Source organism: Epinephelus moara, chromosome 24, assembly GCF_006386435.1.
Source record: "Epinephelus moara isolate mb chromosome 24, YSFRI_EMoa_1.0, whole genome shotgun sequence".
Lineage (NCBI taxonomy): Eukaryota > Metazoa > Chordata > Actinopteri > Perciformes > Serranidae > Epinephelus > Epinephelus moara.
Window position 1 is genome coordinate 48,229,055 of NC_065529.1, and position 22,932 is coordinate 48,251,986.

At 41.5% G+C, this 22,932-nt stretch overlaps 1 protein-coding gene across 4 annotated transcripts in view; it reads right to left on the minus strand.

Annotated features, from left to right (window-relative positions):
- Window positions 1-22,932, minus strand: part of chd6 (chromodomain helicase DNA binding protein 6) — a 168,303-nt gene that overhangs the window by 55,617 nt on the left and 89,754 nt on the right. For all 4 annotated transcript variants that reach the window (XM_050037647.1, XM_050037645.1, XM_050037646.1 and 1 more), the window contains exons 5-13: window positions 20,691-20,844; window positions 18,189-18,338; window positions 15,826-15,891; window positions 15,634-15,692; window positions 9,008-9,125; window positions 8,558-8,644; window positions 8,285-8,422; window positions 4,911-5,032; window positions 220-463 (exon numbers count right to left, since the gene is read on the minus strand). In XM_050037647.1, coding sequence (XP_049893604.1) covers window positions 220-463; window positions 4,911-5,032; window positions 8,285-8,422; window positions 8,558-8,644; window positions 9,008-9,125; window positions 15,634-15,692; window positions 15,826-15,891; window positions 18,189-18,338; window positions 20,691-20,844 — 1,138 coding nt within the window. The remainder of the gene's footprint in view (window positions 1-219; window positions 464-4,910; window positions 5,033-8,284; window positions 8,423-8,557; window positions 8,645-9,007; window positions 9,126-15,633; window positions 15,693-15,825; window positions 15,892-18,188; window positions 18,339-20,690; window positions 20,845-22,932) is intronic.

Sequence of the window (22,932 nt, forward strand, 5' to 3'; positions counted from 1 at the left end):
GCAGAGTAACCGGATACGTGGGGATGATTCCCTTTCAGCCACAGTTAAATGTCAACACTTTCATGCATTTCCCTCACTTTCATATATTTATAAAGGTAAGAAAAAGACACCAACCCACACCTTCTCCCTTTACTCCTAACAACGTCACACAGCTGACTCACTCACTGATTAAGGAGAGGCGATGACTCGTATGCACAGGCTGATACATCCAAACCTCACCTGGGCGTCTCTGTAAAACATCTCATACTGCAGGATCATCTGCCGGCTGATCTGCGAGCCGTGATACACGATGACGTTCATGCGTGTCCACGTGCGAAACTCCCTCTCCCAGTTGGTGATGGTGGACAGAGGGGCGATGATGAGGAAGGGGCCGCGGATACCCATGCTGAAGATCTCGTACAGGAAGGTGATGGACTGGATGGTCTTTCCCAAACCCATTTCATCCGCCAGTATGCAGTTTTTTCTAGAAAAAAAAACAAAGACAGTGTGAGAGGAATCCTTATGTTGTGCCTCAATCCTAAAATACAGGAAATACATCCCTTAATGCTTACTAGTAAAATAGTCGAGCTAATTCATGAATTTGTGTTAACATGCCTTTCCTCTCATGACATACTGGTATTATTTATACGAGCTCTGTATCCTGAGGCAAAAATACGTTTTAGAAGTTTCATTCATTTCATTTATGGTCAGATCTAATCTGAAAATATGCAGTACAGTGGGATTCTGAGGTGTTAAAGTTACATCTCAAGTCTTCAATCTGGCTTTCTGCAGATATCCTACATAAAGTCATCATGTGGTGCAGGGATCTTTATGATGTTTCACTCAGACACAGATACAGTCAAGGATGAGGGCAATATAAAGAGGATTCATACATAAATCTGATGGTAAATTCAGAAATTCAAATTTTGGTTGCAGTATGAATGTTTTAGACTCAAAATGCTATTTTCCCAAGCCCCTTAAAAAACCTTTACCCATGTGACCCAATGTAGGTTTCAGCACCTTTCGTCTGGAGTCTGGTGGCTTTAAAGAGGGTGATATAAGAGCTGCAGCTCCCATTGGAAAGGACTGTCTGACATCATGGTAAAGTGGTAAAAATAATCTAACTATAGCACACATTTAAACAGATATTGATTTTTTTAATGGTGTTTTCTCTTTTAGGGGTCTAAAATATGTTTTGCTGTGGCCTCCATCCAAAGCCACCAGACTTTATTGACAGAAATAGTCATTTTACCCTGCAGAACACGAGGAGTTGCTTGTCTATTGCTGCCACTGATTGGTTTGTTTGTTTTTGTTACTGTGCGATTTTTGGAAGCAGACTAACATGGCGTCCAGAGCAGTGTATTGCTTTGATTCTGTGCCCAGGTACTCCTGTCAGTTTCTCCATACTGGGACCACATCTACTGTAGGTAACACACTGAGCATGACTCATTGAATGTGTTTGTACAGTACAAATGCACTATGCACATATTATACTGACTCGTAATGGCCTTCACATGTCTAAATAAAGATTTAATAATAAGAGAATAGCACCATTTTTTACCTTCAAGATCAAGTCTTTCAAGTTAACACTTTCCTCACACTTCTCCTCCTCACTGCGTTTACTGTCAGCGAATGGCATGTATGGTGAAGGGGGGGGCATCACCGCTGTAAACTACATCATTGCTTTTTGCTAACAGCTGAGTGGGAGTTTCAATTTGAAAAACACAGAACAGTACGCAGATGGACCCGCCCTCTAACAAACTAAGAATCATTTTTTACATTTTCCCCCCATGTATATTAATGATGTTCTCTTCTCGCTTCATATACAATGTTGACAGAACAGGGGAGACGATAAATACAGCTAGGATAGGTTGTACATAGTTTTTGCGGGCTGCAACTGTTTCTTCTGTCTATATGGCCACTAAGGGCACATTCACACCAGGACCGTCCGGGGGACTTGGTTCGATTGGGCGGAGGATGCCGAAAAATTTCAAACCTTCATTTGGTTCGGTTCACTTTCACACTGCACTTTTTAAACATCACGCAGTTACAACAGCTGCTCGTTCAAGGGCGGTATTGCCCGAAACAACCACTGACCAGGAAGAAAAAAAGCACGAGGAAGAAGAAAACCCGGCTCATCAATTGGTCAGGACCCAAAACGGAAATCCAGCCCCTCCAGCCGGCTTGGTCACCACAAAAACACCACTCCTCTCTTTTGTTCACTGGATAGTCGGTTTGCATTTCCCACTGTAAGCGAACTGCACCAGGGTTCACTTGCAAGTCAACTGAGACCTCCAGTTTTCAAGCGGACCAGGGTTCACTTATTTGGTCCGCACCAGAGTTCGAATGAGCGTTCACACCACTCCAAACGAACCGAACTATCTGTGGAAGCGGACCAGGTTTCATTTAAAGCGGACCAAACAGCGCCAGTGTGAATGCGTCCTAACGGCCTATTTCCACCAGATGCGTGTTGGTTGCGTCTGCGCTCCGGCACGGCAGCGGAGCCGATAGGATTCAATTCTAGTCAATGTGTGTGTTTCCACCGGCTGCGGCTGTGCTGCGTTCCGGCTCCGTCTCAGCTCCGGCACTCCGGAGCCCTCCGCAACAGATACGCAGGACTTCTATTTTTGCCGGACGCCGGAGCACAACGCAGCAATTCAGCACAGAGCAGATCGTGCGGGGCAGGAAGTCGTGCACAGAAACACAATAAAACATCCGGTTAATTTTCAAAATAAAATACACAGTGTTCACGGCGGATCATATTTCCCTGCACTACACCTTGAAAACTACATAATGGGCAGAGGCAGGCCTGAAGTCAACAGGTCAGAGGTTTTCAGATGTCATTTCACCCCGTTGACACCATGGACGAGGAAATATTAATCATGGCAGTGCACTGAGATGTCTTCTGGCGGAGCTGCACCGCTCCGCACAGCAAACGCAGCCGGTGGGTATTGACGGACGGTGAAGCACGCAGCGGATAACCAGCGCTGCCGTTCCGCAACGGACATGCATCCAGTGGAAATCCGGCATAAGAGACCCCTTCTTAACCCAGTGTCATTGTTAACAGATGGGGGGTAAAACTCAGTCCTCATTCTGTGTAAAAACACCTTCTTGAGTTTATTTGAAGACAATACGGGGCCTCGTCAGAGAGAATCAGCCAAATAAATCAATTATTTTCCAAAGTTACAACCTTTTAGAACTCTTTGTGTTACCGTCCCTCTGCTGTGGCTCGAAGCACTAAGAGGGAATTTCTTACTAAATCTGGAAGACACCCACTTGATCTGACTAACTCTGACTGCTGGAGCCTCGTATTAGCTTCAGCTGAACTTTAAAATGCGTCTTTACATAGAGCGAGGACTGAGGATTTTGACCCTCTCACTTTAACTGAAATAGCTTCAGGAAGGGATCTCTTTGTGGCAGCTACGGATAAGGAGGGGACTAGACAGTTAAAGCATTCAAGAACTCTTATAACATATATATATGGCATGTGAGTATTTTTTAAAGATACACTTGAAGGGTTTCTGCAGACGTCCGACACTTAAAGGTCACAAAAAAAGGAAAGCTTTCCGATAAAGGCTCTGTGAGGTCATGACTTCAGCCACAGTTACTGCTATTAAAAGACACTAACAGAATCATCCCCGTCTTCCAGCTTGTGTTTGACTCACACATTATCAGCTGTTATGGGTAAAACGTTGACGCTGTTGCTGTTCAGCTCGCCATATGACACATAACTGACAGTGGAGTGAACTGGTCTTAATCACGGTTACTGTCTGACCCAAACAAAGTGTTACAAAAGTTGAGGAAGTTGATGCAGCTGCAGAGCCGAGAAGCCCTTCCTGTGAGAGGCATTTAATGTACCTCAGTGAAAGTCTTTTAAGATCAGATAAACTTTACTAATCCCACACTGGGGAAACTCACAGCTTAGAGCAGCTCCAGAGACAAAAGCAAAGAAAAGAAGTGACTGAATGATAAATAAAAATGAAACAAAAGAAAGCTGAATCACTGCAAACATATTTCATATGGTATATTGGGCTCATCCACAACTCACACCTGCATTGTTTCAAAGCAGTTACGATTTAGGGCCTGAAGGATCTTTTTGGTAAGAACCTACTTACTTTAAAGAATGCAGTCTTGATTTATTAATTATTTATCAAGTTTCCTATTCATGTATTGATGCTGTTTTATCACTCACCATGCAAACATGTCCCTACAGGTTCACCTACTAACGCAACCTGCAAGATTTGGAAATGTATGTTTTTGAGAATGCAGTTTAACGTTTAGGACTTTGAGCATTTAATTATATGAACCTCCCTTTTTAATGTAAACACTCTTGAGTATGTTTATAATTATCACTAAACGGTGTGTTTTTACTTTACCTTCCTTGTCAGGTAGAGTAGGGCAATAAAAGGATAAATAAATAAAGGGATAAAAGATGATCGTAACGCTGTGTGCTGCATTCACACACATTCACACACTGATGGAACAGCCATGGGGAGCATTTTGGGGTTCAGTATCTTGCCCAAGTATACTTTAACATGCAGGCTGGATGAGCCGGAGATTGAACGATCACACGCACAGAGTACAGGAGGAGATAAAGAGCAGACCTGCCCCTCTCTCTCAAACTCGGGACTGAAATCCAATCAAACAGTACAACTAGGCAGCGCTGATCAAAAAATAAATCAAGGTTTTGATACCACACTGTTTATTTCTCACCAAAAATGTTTTAGAAACATGTTTCAGCTTTCAGTTTAATTGCAAGAGCAGGAGATTGTTTCTTTCCAGTTGGGCACCACTGTTTCAAATGGACGTTCACATTATGTCACCAACTAACTGGAGCAGCAATTGCGTGGCACCAATTTCAAAAATATTTGCAATTGTAGAGACATCCTAGATTTATCAAAAACCTATCTTTCCAGCGGTGAAGTACTCACCTGTTGTACCAGTTGAACAGTAACCAGTTCATTCCCTCTAACTGGTATTCTCTGAGCTGGTTTCCGTTCCGGTAATCTCTGGAGCGCTCCAACTTCTGCCATTTGTCTGGAGGAGGACGCTCCTGCAATATGAACACACACACACACACACATTGTTCTGTCTTATTCCATTCTATCATGTCATCAACAGGTGTTTTTACAACTTAAAGTTTCCATTTCAGTGATATGATATGATATGTAGCTAGCTACTTTTGCTTAAGCTTAATTATTAAAAAAAATATGACTACTGACGACCGTGGCTTTATTAGATATGATGTGAAAGGGTTTCCTTTCATTCACACAGATTTTATCCAACAAAAGAACTTGGAGAATATCGGGTATTAAAACTATTTGCTTCCCCTGATAAATGAGTTGTCCCATTTTTATTTTTAAGTGTGAGATGACTCCAACTGTGATTTTGGAGATGACATGGAAGAATAATAAAAAGAAGTGGTGCAACAGATTGCTGCTGGCAGGGTGTAATAAGTGATAATACTAGTTTTGAAATGAATAACAGCTAAAGAGCAGAAATAATTTGCTCAGGTCTCGCTCCTGTATCTCTCAGGAGTGCAGAGAGACTCTAGAAAATTGCTGCTATTGGAGCAGCAATTTTGTATTCAACATTCAGCAAAAGTAAATGTGCTGTTAGAACGGTCAGGAGACTGATGACTTCTCTGTCACAATCCTCTCTGTTCTGCCCACGTTGGACGGCCTCTCCCGTGGCTTCACACTGATGCCCACAGTAAACAGAGGAGCACAGATGTAGAGAGGAGATTTTACATGGTTTTGATTGTGAGGATTTTCAAAACCTCAATGTCACCTCCAAAAACAAACACAAACCCAGACCTGATGGTGCAGAAGAAAGAAAACCCTCACAGCACTGACTGCATTTGCACTCATTAGCACCGAAAAAGAAAACAAGGCCCGGTTGGTGATTTTGAGGGAGCGTGGTTGTAGAGATGTGGGCAGCAAAGGTTGTCTGTTCTGCAGGAAGTACTGGAGATGAAAAATAAAGCCATAATGTTGTTGTGGTGTTGTGCAGTTTCCCTTTTTCTTTCATCCACCCACAAACGTAAACTCGAAATGTTAATGCTTTTGCTCACTGTTTATCTGAAATCGTCTGGTTCCAGACATCTAAATCGCCGCCCACATCTCCAGATCTTTTCAGCAATTCAAATAGATCTGGTGATTTGACGGCTGTTTGCGTGGCTTGAAAAGCAACCGAGCCAATCAGAACTTTGTGGGTGGGGATGAGGAATAAAGACGTCATCTTCCGGCACCACAGACAGAAAAACTGCCAGAAAAATGGTGTGGCTGCAACAGAGTTATACAAGATTTTGTAAATCTGTTTACAGGAAATAAGAAGTCATAAATTAGCATATTTCTTCAGCCTACAAATTGGTCGGTCTCAAAAAATAAAAAATAAAAAATAAAAAACCCCGGTACCGAGACCCAAACCAACCCTACTCCTAAGATTGCCCCAGTGAGAAAACAGCTAAATTTTTGAGCCTCAAACCTCCTTTAGCATCAGATCTGTTAGCACAGTGTCAACACTGCTAGTGCTGCTAACATGGTTAACAATGCTAAATAGGTTTTGCTGCTGAAAATGAAGCCGCTTACTCACCAGGGCGACCTTGGGGAAGACCTGAGGGTGGACAGAATATATCCGTAGCAGCACCATCCCGCCATCAGGATGATGTTACCAGCAGTAATTGTGAATGGGCTGCGCTGCTAGCTAGCTTTCACCCAATGCAGGGGGTGTGCAGTGCAGAGCAGCCAAGGCTAATGCTAGCTATCTAGTGGAGACTGGAGGGTAGGCAGTGGGCGCTATGTTTCCACATGTTAATGCAGCAAAGCCAACAGACAATAAAATAAAGGCAAAACAATAAAATTTCACAACCTCTAAATGGAGAGCAGTTTGAAATGCTGCACTAAAGCTCAATGAGTCAATGAAGCGCCAGGCTAAAAGATAAGACCTCTTGCATCACTCACTTCATTTTGCTGTTTTCTTTTTCTTAAAAATTTATTAGTTCATCATCAGTTAATGGGCTACTTCGAAAGCAAAATTAACTGACCCTGGCACCCATATTTCAAATTTAAGTTAACTGCTTCAAGCACATGGTATGGCAGCTTCTGTGCTGACTGAAGACGGACAGACGGGATGATTATGTCAGTCACTCTGGTCAGAAATCAACAAACATGAGTAGGACTGCAACTGACAATTATTTTCATTGTCAATTAATCTGTCGATTATTTTCTCAATTGATCAATTTGTTGTTTTGTCTATGTAAAAATGTAGATCAGTTTTTCCCAGAGCCCAAGATGATGTCCTCAAATGTCTTGTTTTGTGGAACACTGACTGGGAATTGTCCAAGACATTTAAGTTATGGGAAAGCTAATAAACATTTTGAGAGTCAAAGAGAACAACTCTAAAAAGAAGTGGAAAAAATTGAACATTTACATGAATCCTGACATCAACTAAATGAATGCCTCAGTACAGATAGTTGTACAGATATTGGAAGATTTCCAGACAACCAATCATTCTTACTTTATATATTTTTTATTTGGTTTGTGTATTTTATTGTATTTTATTTGTGTGTGTCGATGTTGTCATGCTGTTCTATGTATTTCTCTGCAAAGATTCAATAAAAACTGAAGCAAGAAAAAACAAGCGATCATCAAATTAGTTGGCAATTCATTTCAGAGTTAACAACTTACTGATTAATCACTGCAGCTCTTGATGTCTGAGCGAATAAGGAGCAGATAAGAAATGACAATTCAGACTGATCATCAGGCTCCATCTGAGGTTGGCTGCTACAGTGACAGTGTATTGTTGCAAGGTTTTATTTTATGTCAAAGTCTTACATAACATTATGTTGCTCTTCAGGTGCAATCCACTATTTATTTTACATGTACAACAACTTGATAAAAATGTTTACACTATTTATTTCTGATTTTATGAATGATTATGTTGTTTATTGTTTGTACAGTGACAATAAAGACTTTCTATTCTATTCTTCTATTTTGTTTCATTTCATAAGATTTCAGAATTTTGGATTTATTTGAAGTGATAGTTCTACTGCTAAAAATATTTGGCCAATCAATAATAATTGCAACTTTATCCATACAGTAATTTCAAAAACAACAATTGTCACGTGCCATTCACGTGCACACTTGGAGAGATTTCCAAGATCTGAAAAGTGCCAGTCTCTCCTTAAAACTTCACCGGTGTTTTGTTTCTGCTTTTCACAGATTTTTCCTCCATGTCAGAAAAACACATCAAACTACACAGTTTTTTCTCATTTGTACTCGTCTTCGATTGTGTTTCCACTCACCATGTGTCTGAGGTCCGGTGGCAGTTTCTGGATCTCCTCAAACTCTTTGATTTTTTCTGGGTCCAAATCCTCCTGCAGCTCCCACGTCGCCTCCTCGTACGAGAGACTGCACCACTTAACGAGGTAATGGGTCACCTCCTACAACAACACAGAAAAATATAGTGTGTTTGTGTGTGCCAACGACTAAGAGGGTACCGCCACACCGAGGACCTTCAGTAATAACCATTTTCAAACACTGCTGGGAGAGAGCGTCTGTGTTTATGTGTTACCTACCTCTCCAGTCTCAGTGTCTGTGGTTACAGCCACCTCCAGCACTCTGTCCGCCTCGACGTAGTCTGGATTAAATAAGTCCTCATCGGGCTGGAGAAGGGGACAAAGAGATAAAGAAAGACAAGACGACAAGAGATTAATAATTATCCATTATTAATCAGGTCAGGGGTTTCTTTGATAAAACAGTCAGCGCAAAGAATGTCAAATAAGCAAAAATACATGTGTTATGTCTTTCCACCCTGTGTTGATCAGGCCCATTCATTATGTACCTGAAGTCATTGTGATTACACTTTCCAAACAACTTTGTGACAAGCTAAAATTGCTTTAGTAATAGCTTTGTTAGATTACTAAACACAAATTAGTCCAGCCCGACTCACAGTGAGGAGATAAGCCTTCCATCCAGACATGAGCAGTCGATAAGGACAATAAAAAGAAGATGATGTTAACTGTTACCTCAGTGAACAGGTGTTTCATCTGCGCCTGTTTGGTCCTGAAGCGTTTAATCTTCTGGTGGATTCTGGGATCTTTCTCCAGCTCTTCGAGAGTGGCCCACTTGCAGTGTAGGTAGGAACTACAGTAACACACAACAAAAGGAACGACAGGGATTTCATTTCACGAAGCACATGTATTTTGTTTGCACGTTTGTACATTACAAAAATCATGAAAAAAAAACATTCAGCCCAGGAATAAATACCCATCCAAAAACTCAATACCAATCACACTATGACTTCTCTCCACAATCAAATCAATATAAAGCCCTGTGCACGTAGGGAGAGAAACCATAGAAACAGGATAGTCCAGGGTCCATAACAAATTACAGACTAAAATTTAAGGACTTTCAAGCACTATTTTTTCAATTTCAAAGACTTCACTCGAAGCAAATAATTGTTTTACGCCCCTTTTTGGCATAACAGTTTTAAAATCCTCAACAAAACATGTAAATATCATGAGAGCTACAGTACCGACACAACTGAAACACACACTTTCCCACACGTCGAAAAGTTCCAGTCCCTGTGATGAGTGGCCTGATATCAGACAGCATTGTAAACTCGTTACCTAATATGAAGACAGCTAAAATCATCTTTAAAACAGAACACCTGAAGGAATCATGAGGAAACAATGCCGGCTGGAATTTAAGTTTCCATTTTTGGTGGAGCAATGCCAGAGAGAGGAAAACAAATCCCAGAGAAAAGTCAGCTCATTGTCAGGATACTTCGGTGAATTTCAACCAGCTCTGTATCATAACAACGTGGGCAGTATGTGTAAATGGACTGTGGTAAACTTCCCTCCATCCTACCAGCGCCCATATCTCCAAGCTCAAAACTGACTGCTCTTGGGTTGTTGCTCAAACTGCAGATTGTACTTCCGCACTTTCATATCGCCTGCCACCACAGACACAAAGAGTATAGAGGTGGATCAAGAGCAAGAGAGACTCGCCTGTATTACTATAATGCCTATTTCTTGCCTATAATGTTTTCAGAAGCATATTTTAGTGCCCTGTTTAGCTGTAGTATGAGTATTTGTGAACAGGATGTGGGTGTTATACTGTTTGCGGTATTGTGAAAACAGAGGCTGAAAGAAATTAGATCAAACTGTAAACTTAAGCAGCGCTGATCAAATATGTGCCAAGATTCTGTTACTGTGTTGCCTATATCTCGCCTCAAATGTTTTCAGAAACTATTTTAACTTATCGTTTAACTGTAATTTGAGATTATTTGTTACCTGCTGGTTGCCATATTGTTTCCTGTGGAAAGCTCACATTACTTCACCCACCAGTGGGACCCTTTATTGGTCCCTTGTAGTGCAGTGCATTCTGATAGTTTCCAGTCCTTTTTCTCTGTTTTCTCTGGACATATAGCACAGATTTCAAGAGTATAACCCCTTTTCCACAGTCATGGGCTGGCTTGGCTTGGCTTGGCTTGGCTTGGCTTGGCCCGTCAGCCCAGCACAGCATTGATTTGAATTTCCATTACAACAGGGCTACCTGCTTGAAGCTGTGTCTTTAACTGATGACGGCTTTTCTTGAATGATGACAATTAAAAGTGCCAATCTATGGCTAAAGTCCCCCGTTATTTTTGCTGCATGTGTTTTTCCATCACAAAGCAGGGCAGGTAAAATAAGTTTATCTGTTGGAGGTGAGCTGTTTGCAGAGGTGCAGTAAGAGCCTGTTGTCTTCAGCTCTTCATCAACATCTCACTGTGGCTGTTTCTGCTTTTACTTTCCTCCCTGCTGTATTACACTTGCCTCAACTGAAGAAAAGCTGCTAATAAAGTTTCACTAATTCTGTAATAAACACATTTTAATTCCTATAAGGTCTTAAAAATAAAAGTCCCTTGTTATTTTGTTATGTGAAAACTTTTATTGTGAAGCAGCAAAATAAGGAAATGTTGAGTTTTTGAGTTGCAACTTCACACAACTTCTAATACAGCGGATAGCAAACATGAAACAATAAAATAAAGCAGATATCTAAAGTAAAAACAGGACGCAGGAGAGAAACTAAACTCCAAACCACAGAGATTCAGTTAGAAGCTACAGACGTACTGAGAGCTGAACACAGAGACTTTTAAAAACGCCTTTCTCTCTGGTCTCCTGGAGACAGAGATGAGGAGAGTCTCACAACACACACGGTTTGTTTGAGGGGAGGACAGGGGTCATCGGGGGTTGGGTGCGGGTGGCGAGACGTCCCAGCTACCAGCTTGAGGGCGGGCGGCCCGGCTTTTGGACCGCCATGCCACGCCTGCGCGTCTAAACTGACAATGGAAACACAAATTGCCGCAGCATAGCTTTATTTGGTGCAGCCAAAAGTGACAGTGGAAAGAAGGTATATTTGTATCTTTCTACTGCACAGACAACCCAATTATAGGAAAAGATCATCTTTCCAGCAGTTAAATACTTCTTTAAGCCTAAAGATGGTAGAGGGAATGATCGGAATTCAAAACGAGACTTAGGGTCAGCGAACAGATAGAAATGTTTTTAAACAAGCAGCAGTCATGATGCACATCCTCCACTGTATCCTACGACTGTTCAGGCAATGACCTTCTGCACCACACATCACTGAATCTTACAGAACAGGGAAGAATGAGGATGTCTCACTCGCTGATGCACTGACAAAGAATTCCCTAATCATTAGTCGATGGGAAAGAAAGCAGAACAAATGTTGTTACTATGGCTACAGTTTGACATGCATGATTTAATCCATAAACCACAATCTATAAATGGACAAATATAAATGTCACTGCAGTGTTTGCTGTGCAGAAGCATGCAGTTACTCAACTCCCAATGCAACTGCTTATGCATTTGATAATGTATTATGTATAATGATGATTTTTGCACTACAAATATTAGACTTGGGCACTTTCTCTGTAACTTTATAATCTGTGAATACATTATTCTAAATAAAGTCATGGAACAGTAAAGCGTTCACATCCATTCAGTTTGATTCAGCTCGCCATGTTTTATTCATCACCCCCGAGAATAAATTACAATCATAATAATGATGGTACGGTATATGTGTGTAGGAGTTTTCTTAAAGATACAAAGTGCAGGAACAAACGGCAGCGTCTCCAGAGAACCTCAGGCTGGCTGGAGGAGCTTGGTGAGAGGATGAAAAACTGTCTGCGCTCCCTCAACAGCTACTGCTGAGAAGCACTTTACTGACTCTGGAGAATAAACCGCTGTGAAAACACAGCCCATGTGTGCTAAGTCAACTTCTCTGGGAGAAATCAATGTCATAAAAACTATTAACTAAGTAGCTCTAACAAAGTCAAGACACTCCTAAAATGTTTTCATCAATCATGAGGCTGAATCCAACACCTCTGAGGTTGCTCATGTGCACGGTGGCACCCAGGACGTGTTGTAGATTCATTAGGGATGATTTTTTTTTGATCATGTAAGTGTCTGTCATCAGGTGGTTCAGTGATTAGCTTGAAGAGGCAGCTCTTTGGGTCTCAGCCATTGTTCTTTCTGGATGGAGTTTACATGGTCTCCCAAACTCCAACTGACGCACACAGTACTGGTGAGAACAAATGCCACAAGTACCAACAGCTTCGTGAACAATAGAGTAATAAAATCATTTCAGACAGCTTGTGGTTCCTGAATCCAAGAGAAAAAAACCTGATTCTTATCCTATAGAGATGCAAAATTGTACTTGTACAGGCAGGTCTGTTACTAAACTGCACAGTAATCCATTCAACAGCTATCAAGACAATTCACTGTGAACTACAAATGGCAACCTGCCGGTCGCGCCAGAGGTAAAGTCTGGGCATCAGCAAAGTCAGTAGAGATTACCCGTCTGAGTTACATCAACATCTGAGGAAAATTTCACGGTAATCCATCCAACAGTTGTTAAGATATTTCAGAGTGAGCCAAAGGAGGCGGACCTACTTACACTGTCACACCTAGAGTCACACCAACAACAAAACAGTATGATCATATGGTACATGACACGCATATAATTCACTCAACAGTATATCAGGTTCACCTTCGCTGTGTAGTACAATCCAATACTAAAGCCCTTGTTGTTCACACCCTGTTCACACATTCACACCTGGAAGCTGCTCAGAACAACCACAGTCTGCTCTGTTTGCCACTGAGCAGCTCCACTGGAGTAGCAGGGGCCTTGCTTGAGGGAACCTCAGCGGTGCTTATGAGAGGGGATTAGGAAGTGCTGCTTGTTCACTGTCCTGCCAACTGTTGACTTTTGATCACAAGTTACCTTCTGACCTTCAGGCTACAACGGCCCCATAAGGCCCAGACACACCAAACTGACCTCAAAGAAATAGCTTCATGTGAATATGAACACACTGCAAAGACTACAGTAAGAGGTAATAACCCTCCACACCAGCAGACAGCAGTTGTCTGTAATCATCATTCAAAAAAGGAAATCGGAAGACCGTAATACTGCTAGTTAGCCAGTTCACACATTAACAACACAATCCAACGTTGAAAGAACAAAGCACAACCAACACCAACTAACAAAGCAACATGAGATGTTTCTGCTAAAGAGCTCAGTGGCTAAAGAAAAATAATCTTACCTTATGTAACATATTTGTTTACTTTCCTCACTTCTTGTCCCTGAGCTGAACTGCTAATCAGAGTGATTTTATTCACTGACACTCTGAAGGCGATTGAACATGCTGAATCAGGTGAAGCCAACAAGAGCCAATGGTGGGCGGGGCTTAGCTGGAGGCAAAACAATAGAGTGTGCCAGGGCTGACGTCAAAACCCGGAAGTTTAGCATTGCGCTGGTTCCCGGAAGAGAAAGTGAATGTGATTTTTGCATTGCGTTTTGGATTATATCAGAAAATAAGCTCTGTGGCTAACACAAGGTTTGTTTTGTTCAGTGAGATAATCTTCACATATGAACACCTTTCATACCGCATTTGAAGCTTAAATGCGATCGCCAGAAGTAAAAAGCTAACGTTAGGCTTTAACGGACTACATGACTACTCCACGGTCGCATGACTCTTGACGTCACCGCCACTAAGCTTTCAACTGATTTCGGCCGCTTTATTTTAAAAACATTGTATAATGGGGAAATCGGACTGTTTAAGCTAAATAAGAAGCTGTAATGGCGGACTGCCAGCACTCTCGCCTGTTCGGGGGTGATGACGTTTAATGTCCCCGACAGGGTTTGTAGTCGTATTGAGCAACTTGTTAGCAACCGCCTTTTTTACGACACGTAAAAGCTTCAAAATTCACAAGTAGGGTATTTACTGACGTGTTTTATGTCGTAGAACAAAACCTGAAACTCGCTTAAGCTTTTGTTAACCACAGACCTTATTTGAGGCATTTTACCAAAATCCCATTCAAAAAACGTATTGACTTTTAGACGAGAGAACCGGAAGTGCTAAAAGCGCTAACGGAGTTCCGGGTTTACTGGCACACTCTATTCTCCAAAGACATTAGCTGGTGCTAGCTACCAAGTTCTGTTAGCTTGTTTTAGACAATGGAGGAAACTGAATGAAGTAAACACTGACCTACATGTTGGCCAGACCCGTATGCTCTCACTCAGTGGATGGATGATGTCACAGGAAGCTTTGTGGTTGATTACTTTGCCAGTCTTAGAAAGTAGAATGACGCTTGAACATTTTCCTCCAGTTTGTTTTGCTATCAAAGCTAACGTTAGCTAATGTGCTAAAAAGTTAGCGTTCCAGAGAAATCCAATATTCCTCTTCATCCCTCCCCAGTTTCTGATGAGGTGGACATGATAACCCTTAATACACATAACATTATTCATCCCAACAACAGGAAATACTTTTTCCCTAACCTGATATGAAGTGCGCGCTGCACATGTGAGCATTTTTGATGATGGCCTCCGTCCAGTCCTTTCGTCTTATAACATTTAATCATAGCTGTTTTAATTTTTGTTGATGGGCAGTGGCAGCTATGTGATCAAATTTAAGATTGAGTCATGACTCCTTCTATTCTGGCTCCCAATAACACAACATGATGACTTTTTAAGACTCCTATGTAGCCTACAGCCTTGTGGTGGCAAGACCTGTTTTGCCTCCGACTAATAAGATGACATCATTGTGACATCGACCCTAAAGGGGTCAAAAACAGTCCTGAGCGTCCTTTTGTAATAGGTATCTGAAGATACCGAGTCAGATCTGATATTTATATTGACCTAAAAGTTGATTAAATATGTATCTGACACATTTCATTAACAGCTGTATCCTACTTAATTTGACACACCTTCTTTTGTTTCACACTACTTGATCCAAACGCTGAGGTTCCTGATTCAAAACAATGTTGAGGAGCTTGAATGACTGATATGAATAAAAGTTTAACTGGAAGAGTGCAACTCCTGATGAGATGCGATCCACTAAAGGAGCGACACAGTATCACTAGTTGGAGTTGCTGGGGCGGCACTACCAGTTCAGACACTCCCTCAACCTGTGCCTCTTCAACACTGAGCACAAAACCGACAAGAAAAAGTCCTCGCTGTTCACATTCTGCCAACACAAAGCTTGGCGCAATGTATCTGTAGGAATTTAGAGCCTTCAGGGTGTTCTTTAAATGTCAAAATATAAATTACATTTAAATGTATGAATAAGCAATGATGAAGAGAGACTCACAAATTTCTGTACTTGACATAAAACTCCTCTGTCTCCTCCGGTTGGTCCTCTGATGATGTCTAGAGAGGGATTAAGCGAAGAAGAAACAAATATATAAAGAGCAGCAGAACTGATTTTTAAATGACAGGGGAAAACAACATAAAACATAATGCGTGTGTGTGTGTAGGTGTGTGTGCGCTCTGTCGTCCTCACCTCTTTCTTCACTGTTTTGACGGACAGAATTTTCTCAATGATGTTGGCCTCGTCCTCAGGTGGCTCCTGAGGGAGAGATAGACAGGAAAGATTAGTTGCCAGCAAGAATGAAGGTCAGTTCACAGAGCCTGTGATCACACGGCAGCGATGTAATAAAGACTTGAATTGAAGCAAAGCATTCACCAAGCACCTCACATAGGACAGAAAAGGTAACCATGTTTATATCAATGATACGACACAGTCGAACAGCAGCGTTGACTGCAGCCTCCAGAAAGACCATTAAACTGAATCATCACCTCTCAAACACAGTTTCAACAAGAAGAGAGCATTATAACCTTCATGAAGTTACTGCAAGCAATTTAAATTACTGAAATTCAGGTACTGACACCACTTAGATAAAAAAAAGAAGAGATTGTCTTCTGTCAAACACTAAGACCGAAATGATTATGTGACAGCAACAATTTGGCTGGCAGTATTTTTCAGATATGCTAACACAAGTTTTGGTGGAGATGTGATAGACACACAATAACAACCAACTATTTAATTAGAAACATCCACATCTCCAACAAATCCAAGGTGGGCAACAGATCATTTTATACTTTGTTATACATGATTTAATTATTTCAAACTAAAATGAAGTGACACAAGACAATAAGAGAAACTGAAATAAAGAGACAAAAGAAAGACAATAGATACAAAACAGCGACAAAGAGAGGTCGTCCTTGTCCTTCCTTACCAGTGTTACTTTTGTTAACAAAATCCAAGACAAAAAATGCTTTTTTATTATGACTAATGCCTACCTTACACTGGAAGACTTTGGAAATACATTTAAAAGACAAAGTCTGAAACACTCTGACATCTAATGTGAGTTTTTAGTCCCACACTATTAGATTTAGCAAAGACTAGGGATCTTGTAGGGTCACTATTTGGAAGACTACAACTAGATTCCTTATGAGATTATTTCCCATCCTGCACCTAGTGGAAAATGTTACACCAAACTCCCTTTTAAAAATACGACATATTACCAATGTCTGCAAAAACACAGAACTTCAGAAACAAATGACAAAAGGCGTCATACGACGACAGTTTTCTTGTCAATTCGGCATCAACAGAATCCACACAGATGAACTGTACGTGTGTACAAACTTCACATTTTGGATTCTGTCACCTCAACTTCCAGTTTCTGTTGGTGAGCTGTGATACTTCAGTGTCAGGAGACTGTGGCAATGAGAGATTCAACACGCCAAATTTAACACTTGCTCACTCCACAACTCCACCAGTTTCTCCTTTCCCACAGCACAAGATAATTCAGTCTTGCTCATATTCCTGCACTTCCCTCGAGTCCCCTTCATGTTGACTGCTTCTTGTTTTCTGGAGAGAGCGCAGCTATTTTTCACTATCAGCATGAGCCAAGAATAAAAACTTCAAATTATATTAAACATGTTTGATTTTGTCTAAACGTCAAGACAAGAAAAAGACTGACTTGTGACAGCTCGGAAAGAATTTTATGACCATCTCAACACTCATAATCTAATTCTGACATTGGAGATTTGTCTGCGACGGTGAAATCATTTGAAAAGTGGTTTGATGTAAGGCCGGCACGAGAGGAGATGTAGACGAGCTAAAAATAATCTTTTATTACAATAAAAATTACGACAAAATGTACAAGAAAGTTAAGCTATGTTCAACATTCAAAATGCATATTCTGCCCAGTTGTGAGTCTCGTCTGTCTGTCAAAATAAAAGCAGTGTCTTTAGTTGACTGGTTGAGTGACGTGTGCAGATTCCCAGAATCCCAGCCATATAGGAGATGATGTTCCAAACTGACAGTGAGTTAATGACAACAGTGTGATGCTTCGGTTGGAAAAAAGAATCGATCTATGAACATACTTTATTTATAATTCAGCAATAAGTAAAACACAATGCACTGCTTTAAGGGGAGATGGAGAAATGCCCTTTGGCAACACATTTGGTGGGAAGAATGCATCCAACCTGAAGAGACACCTGAAGGCACAATACCCTGCTGTTTAGCTAACTAACATTGATGAGCCTTTCCTACCTACCTAAGCATATAAATTTGCCAATGTTAAGTCAATGTTACTGGGCAGTCGACTGTCACCTTGATTCTACTTCTCAATATCTGTGTCAGCCTAATTCAGTAAGTTCAAAGAGAGAAAGCATTTTGATTAAGAATTTACTAAAATGTGATGACTTTTTGTTGACTGACACTAAACTAAAAGTTCTGAGTTGCTGTCGACTAAAACTAGACAAACTATGAAGCATAAAAATAACTGAAACGTGACTAAAGCTAATAAGAATTCTGGTCTAAAGATTTAGACTGCCAGTATCAACACTGTTCCTTACCTCAGCCTGCCACGCCAGAGCAGTGGCGTTGAGCGCCGAGATGCGACCAGCTCCAAGAACTGCGATCGTCTCTCCGTCATCGTCTACCACCTTGAAGTCCAAATCCTCGTTGTACTTCCTCCTCTTGACTTGACGTCCCGAACGCCGCTTCTAAAGAGGAAGAACGAGGATGGAGAGGGGATAGAAGATAGTTAGGAAGACAATCCAGAAGTGGAAAATGGGAGGACAATGGGAGGAGGAGAGAGGGAAGGACAGGTGAGATGTAGAGAGGAAAAGAAGGTATATTAAAGTGAAAGAGCAGAAAGTGTTGGAAATAAAGACATGTAGACAGCGGAGAGAATAAAAGAAAGAAGGAGATCGAATGACAGAGGATGTGATCAGGAAACAAAGAGAAAGAAGAAAAACGATAAATGCAAATATGCAGGAAACCAGAAAAATGCCAAGGGAAATCTAACCATTTGCTGCTACTTAGCTTTTAATGTAAATAAATGAATATTCGATTGAGTAAACTGAACATGCAGCTGAGCCCTTTTACACAGTATCACCAGGTAATTAAAGGTTCAGGAACAAAATGTCTGACACTGTTTATCACAACAGATATGATGAAAAAATGTGTGTTTGGTGTCATAGTGTCGCAGTCATCCTGTATTGTTTGTTTCCCAGCTACTGTGGATCCTGTTGTAAGGTAGTTAGATAAACAAAAGGTCAATTAGTCGTCAAATTAATTAATTATATTGTAAGGCTTCTGCTCTGGTTTATGCCGACAAGACTGCAGGTGGAATGTGACTGAGTACATTTACTGAAGTACGATATTTAAGGACAAATTTGAAGTACTTGTACTTTAGTATTTCTACTTAACGCGACTTTATACCTCTGATTCCACGACATCTCAGTGGGAAATACTGTACTTGGTACTCCACAACATTTAACTGACAGCTTTAGGCTAGGTTAGTGCTTGCCATAGTGTCCCTGGCACGAAATCTGTGCGTCAAATAATAAAGTCATCACCCTTCTTGTGTTGAGCATGAAGGCACCGAGAGTTGACATGGCGATTAGTCATGCACCTCTGAATTTTGTAACTAGGTGTCCACTGTGTGCTGCGCTTTTCAGTTTAACAGGGGCACCTTAGAGTGAAGACTGGCTGAACAGGTTCACCTGTACAGACACCTGTAATGATCTCTCAGAACAACACTTCCTTGAGAGACCAGAGAGACATCAAATGGCCTTAAGTCATGGGAAAGACAAAGACACCACTGTGAGGAAAGAGGAGACTTCCTGCTGCAGGATGCGGAAGAACATGAGAGATAGCTGTAAAAGCTGAAACACAGCCACATGGAAAGAGTGCTGAGAAAAAACAGAATAAAATAATTTCTACTTTGAGGTTGGCAAAAGTAATAATTACTAGGGCTGTCCCCAAATGGTTGACCACACATTAGTTGAACAGAAAGGTCATTAGTTGGCAAGATTTCATTGGTCACTCTATTAGGAGCTGTGCGGTGTCAAAATAAATCCAAACCCATATGACTGGACCATGTGGGAATTTAATTTGAAAGGACAGACACAGGAAGTGTTCACATCAGGTTAATTTCCAGGGCTGGTACCTGCGGTTATTCCACAGGCTAGTTAACGACATGTCGGGCAGGAAATCCAAAGTGTGGGATCATTTTGAGAAGGTGAAGGACGAACCCAAGGTGATATGTAAACTCATCTTCATTGGTCGACTACAAACATGACGTATCATCTGAAACATGGAAGTAGCTACATGCCCATTAGCCCACAGCGTCATTAACAGGCGGCTCGCTCAGTGTGTGACGTGCACTTGTAGATAAAATATAGGCCTATATTAATGAAGGTTCATTAGTACGGTTTTGTATTTCTCTGTAATGTAGCACAGTGTTAACAATGTTACTGATACTATTCTTTCTCACACCTTCAACTCAAACCACCAAAATATATCATTTAATCATTACATTAATATCATAAACATGTAGGTGACTAGTCGGGTAATGGCCTTAAATGATGACTACTGGTCGACTAGGAATATTCTTAGTCGGGGGCAGGCCTAATGAGTAATTTTACTTGAACTACATTAAGAGCATTCTGATGATAATACACACTTTTACTTCAGTAAGGTTTTGAATGACAGAATTGTACTTGTAGTGGAGTATTTACACAGAGTACTGATAGTGCTTTTAGTGATTTAAAGGATCTGAACACTTCCTAAACCACAGCAAGAATGTCTTGCCAGTTTTAAAGGCTGCAATTCCCAAAACTCCATCTGCTTCCTGTCGCAGAGAGGATGTTTCTACTTGTCACAACATGTCAGAATTGATCTCTCGACATTTCATTCTTGTTGCAATGCTCCAATTTCTTCACAACAATCACATGAAAAACTAAAGTCTATTAACAAGTTAAAAAGTCACCACACATGTCTAAGTAATAAAGTATATTTACACCAGTCATTCCACTCAGCCCAGTGTATCCAGTCTTTCTGTCACTCACCGCGTTATCCAGGGGGTCTTGGCTGTCCTCTCCACCCATGTTGAGGGCTGACATTGAGGTAGTGTCGTCACTCTCCGCCCCCTCCTGGACAGCCAGCTCCTGGTTTCTCCTCTTTCCCTTCTTCTTCTTCTCCACCGGCGCTGCGCCAGGATCTCTGGGAGGAGAGGAATTCTGATGAGTAATTAGCAGCTCTAGTAGCCTGCAGCAGCGTTTTCTCTCTGAGCCAGAGGCTGGAGACTTTACTGCTCCCTGACGATTTGTACAGGGCTTGGCTGAGACAGAACAAATATTTTATCTTCACTTTGTTCGTATCTCTCTAGGTACAGATATTTCCTGCTAATGAAGACAAAGAACAACCACTGGCCAGTCGCTGAGACAAACCAGCTGGTGAGATGCTGGACACAAGATTGGAGCACGGTTTGAAGCAGAAGGCTGCCAGTTTGAATCGGCGGACTGGTCAGAGAATCGGAGCCGGAGAGCTGATTGAAAAAGCAGGATGTTTCCTGGCTTACATCAGGTCTACAGAGGTGCTGATCTCATGACTCATTTGCATATTTGTGGCAAAATCAACTGAAAGATTGCTTTATTCAAGACAGCAGACTCACAAGTCAGTCTTTAGGCGCTTTGCTTTACTAAAGACTGATGACTTTCTCCCGGATTTTGTGTTTAGCTGGGCGGATACAATTTCAGAGTTTAAAAAAACTCCCTACATTGCAGAACCAATAGTAAATCCGCAGGGCGGTCCTTCGGTGGCTCGCTGTACTCTTGTGCTTGTAAACATAGTCCCACTAGAAACACGTGTAGCGGTACAAAATGGCTCAGCCGTGCTCGCAGAAAACGCCGTCAAAGTTAGTGGATGTTTGTTGCGTTTGCGGCGATACATTCTCGCCAACTAAAAGAAACAAACATAATCTTTTACAAGGCCATGACTCATCCGTCCGGCCGGACTATAGAGGGAATCGCCTTGTTGTTTACAAATACTTCCGGGTAGAAAACCAGCAGAGCTTTTAGCTATATATATAGCCTATATATCACATTTTTCACATCACTGTATCACCGTTTGGACTAATCCGATGTTTGTAAAGTCTATAAACACAATGATTGAACAAACATTACTATTTCTGTGTGCACGTTTAGCTGGGCTAACCGTTAGCTGTTAGCCCTGTTAGCCGTTAGCAGTGTCTGTAATAGGTAATAACTCATTAAACGGTCCGTGAAAAAAATATCTTTTCCAGCGGATATCTTAGTTACAACATGATTGAGCTAGCAAAGCAGTTTTGTGTTGCTATGTGTGGTATTTATTCAGTTTTGGGAAATCACGATGTCTAGAAAGCATCAGTGGCTGCAGCTGACAGGGACAGCTAACACTAGCAGCAAAGCTAACATCAGGACGTCATCTGTTAAAAGCCTCCCGTTGTCGGATACGACATGAAACTACTCCAGTTAGCTCAATCATGTTGTAACTAAGACATCCGCTGGAAAAAATATTTTCTTCACGGATGAGCACACGTTTGATAAAACGGAGTTAAATCTCTCGGCATCCATTTTCAAGCTCTCTGTGTGTTTGTTTCCTTGCGGACGAGAAAAGGGGGAGCGCACATTTCCGAGAAGGCGTGTCCTTTTCAAAAATGCAAGAGGCGTTGCTTTGTTGCCGGCCGTTTTCGCCGGTGTGTTAAACACACTTTAGAAAGGAGTGTCCCCAGACTATCAGAAGGTGGAGATCTCTGATTGTCTGGTGGCGAGACTATCAAGACAGTGGCACTGGCAGAGCATCTTTAGCTCATGTTATGGGGCATATTTCAGAGTGAAACGAGCATCGCTTTGGGCAACACCTGATCAAATCATTCCGGGATTTGATCTGATTCTAGACGGGAACAGGGATTTGTCAGTGGATGTCTCCATTCAGTTGTAGAGAACTGATTAATAGGTGGAGGAGGAAATGAAGCCACTTCAAACACAATTTTGCCAGCTGATATCCAAACACACATCTCTGACCTCCACTAACTACTCTGACCTATCAGCTAATGAAGCTACAAGCAGTCCTACATGATGGGAGGGGTTGGATGGTCACCCCAATGCACATTTGATAATTAACAATAACTAGTGTCAGCCCTGCGATAGTCTGGCGACCTGTCCAGGGTGTACCCTGCCTCTCGCCCAATGTCAGCTGGGATAGGCTCCAGCCCCCCCACGACCCTCAAGAGGATGAAGCGGTTAGAAGAAGATGAATAGTATATATGTT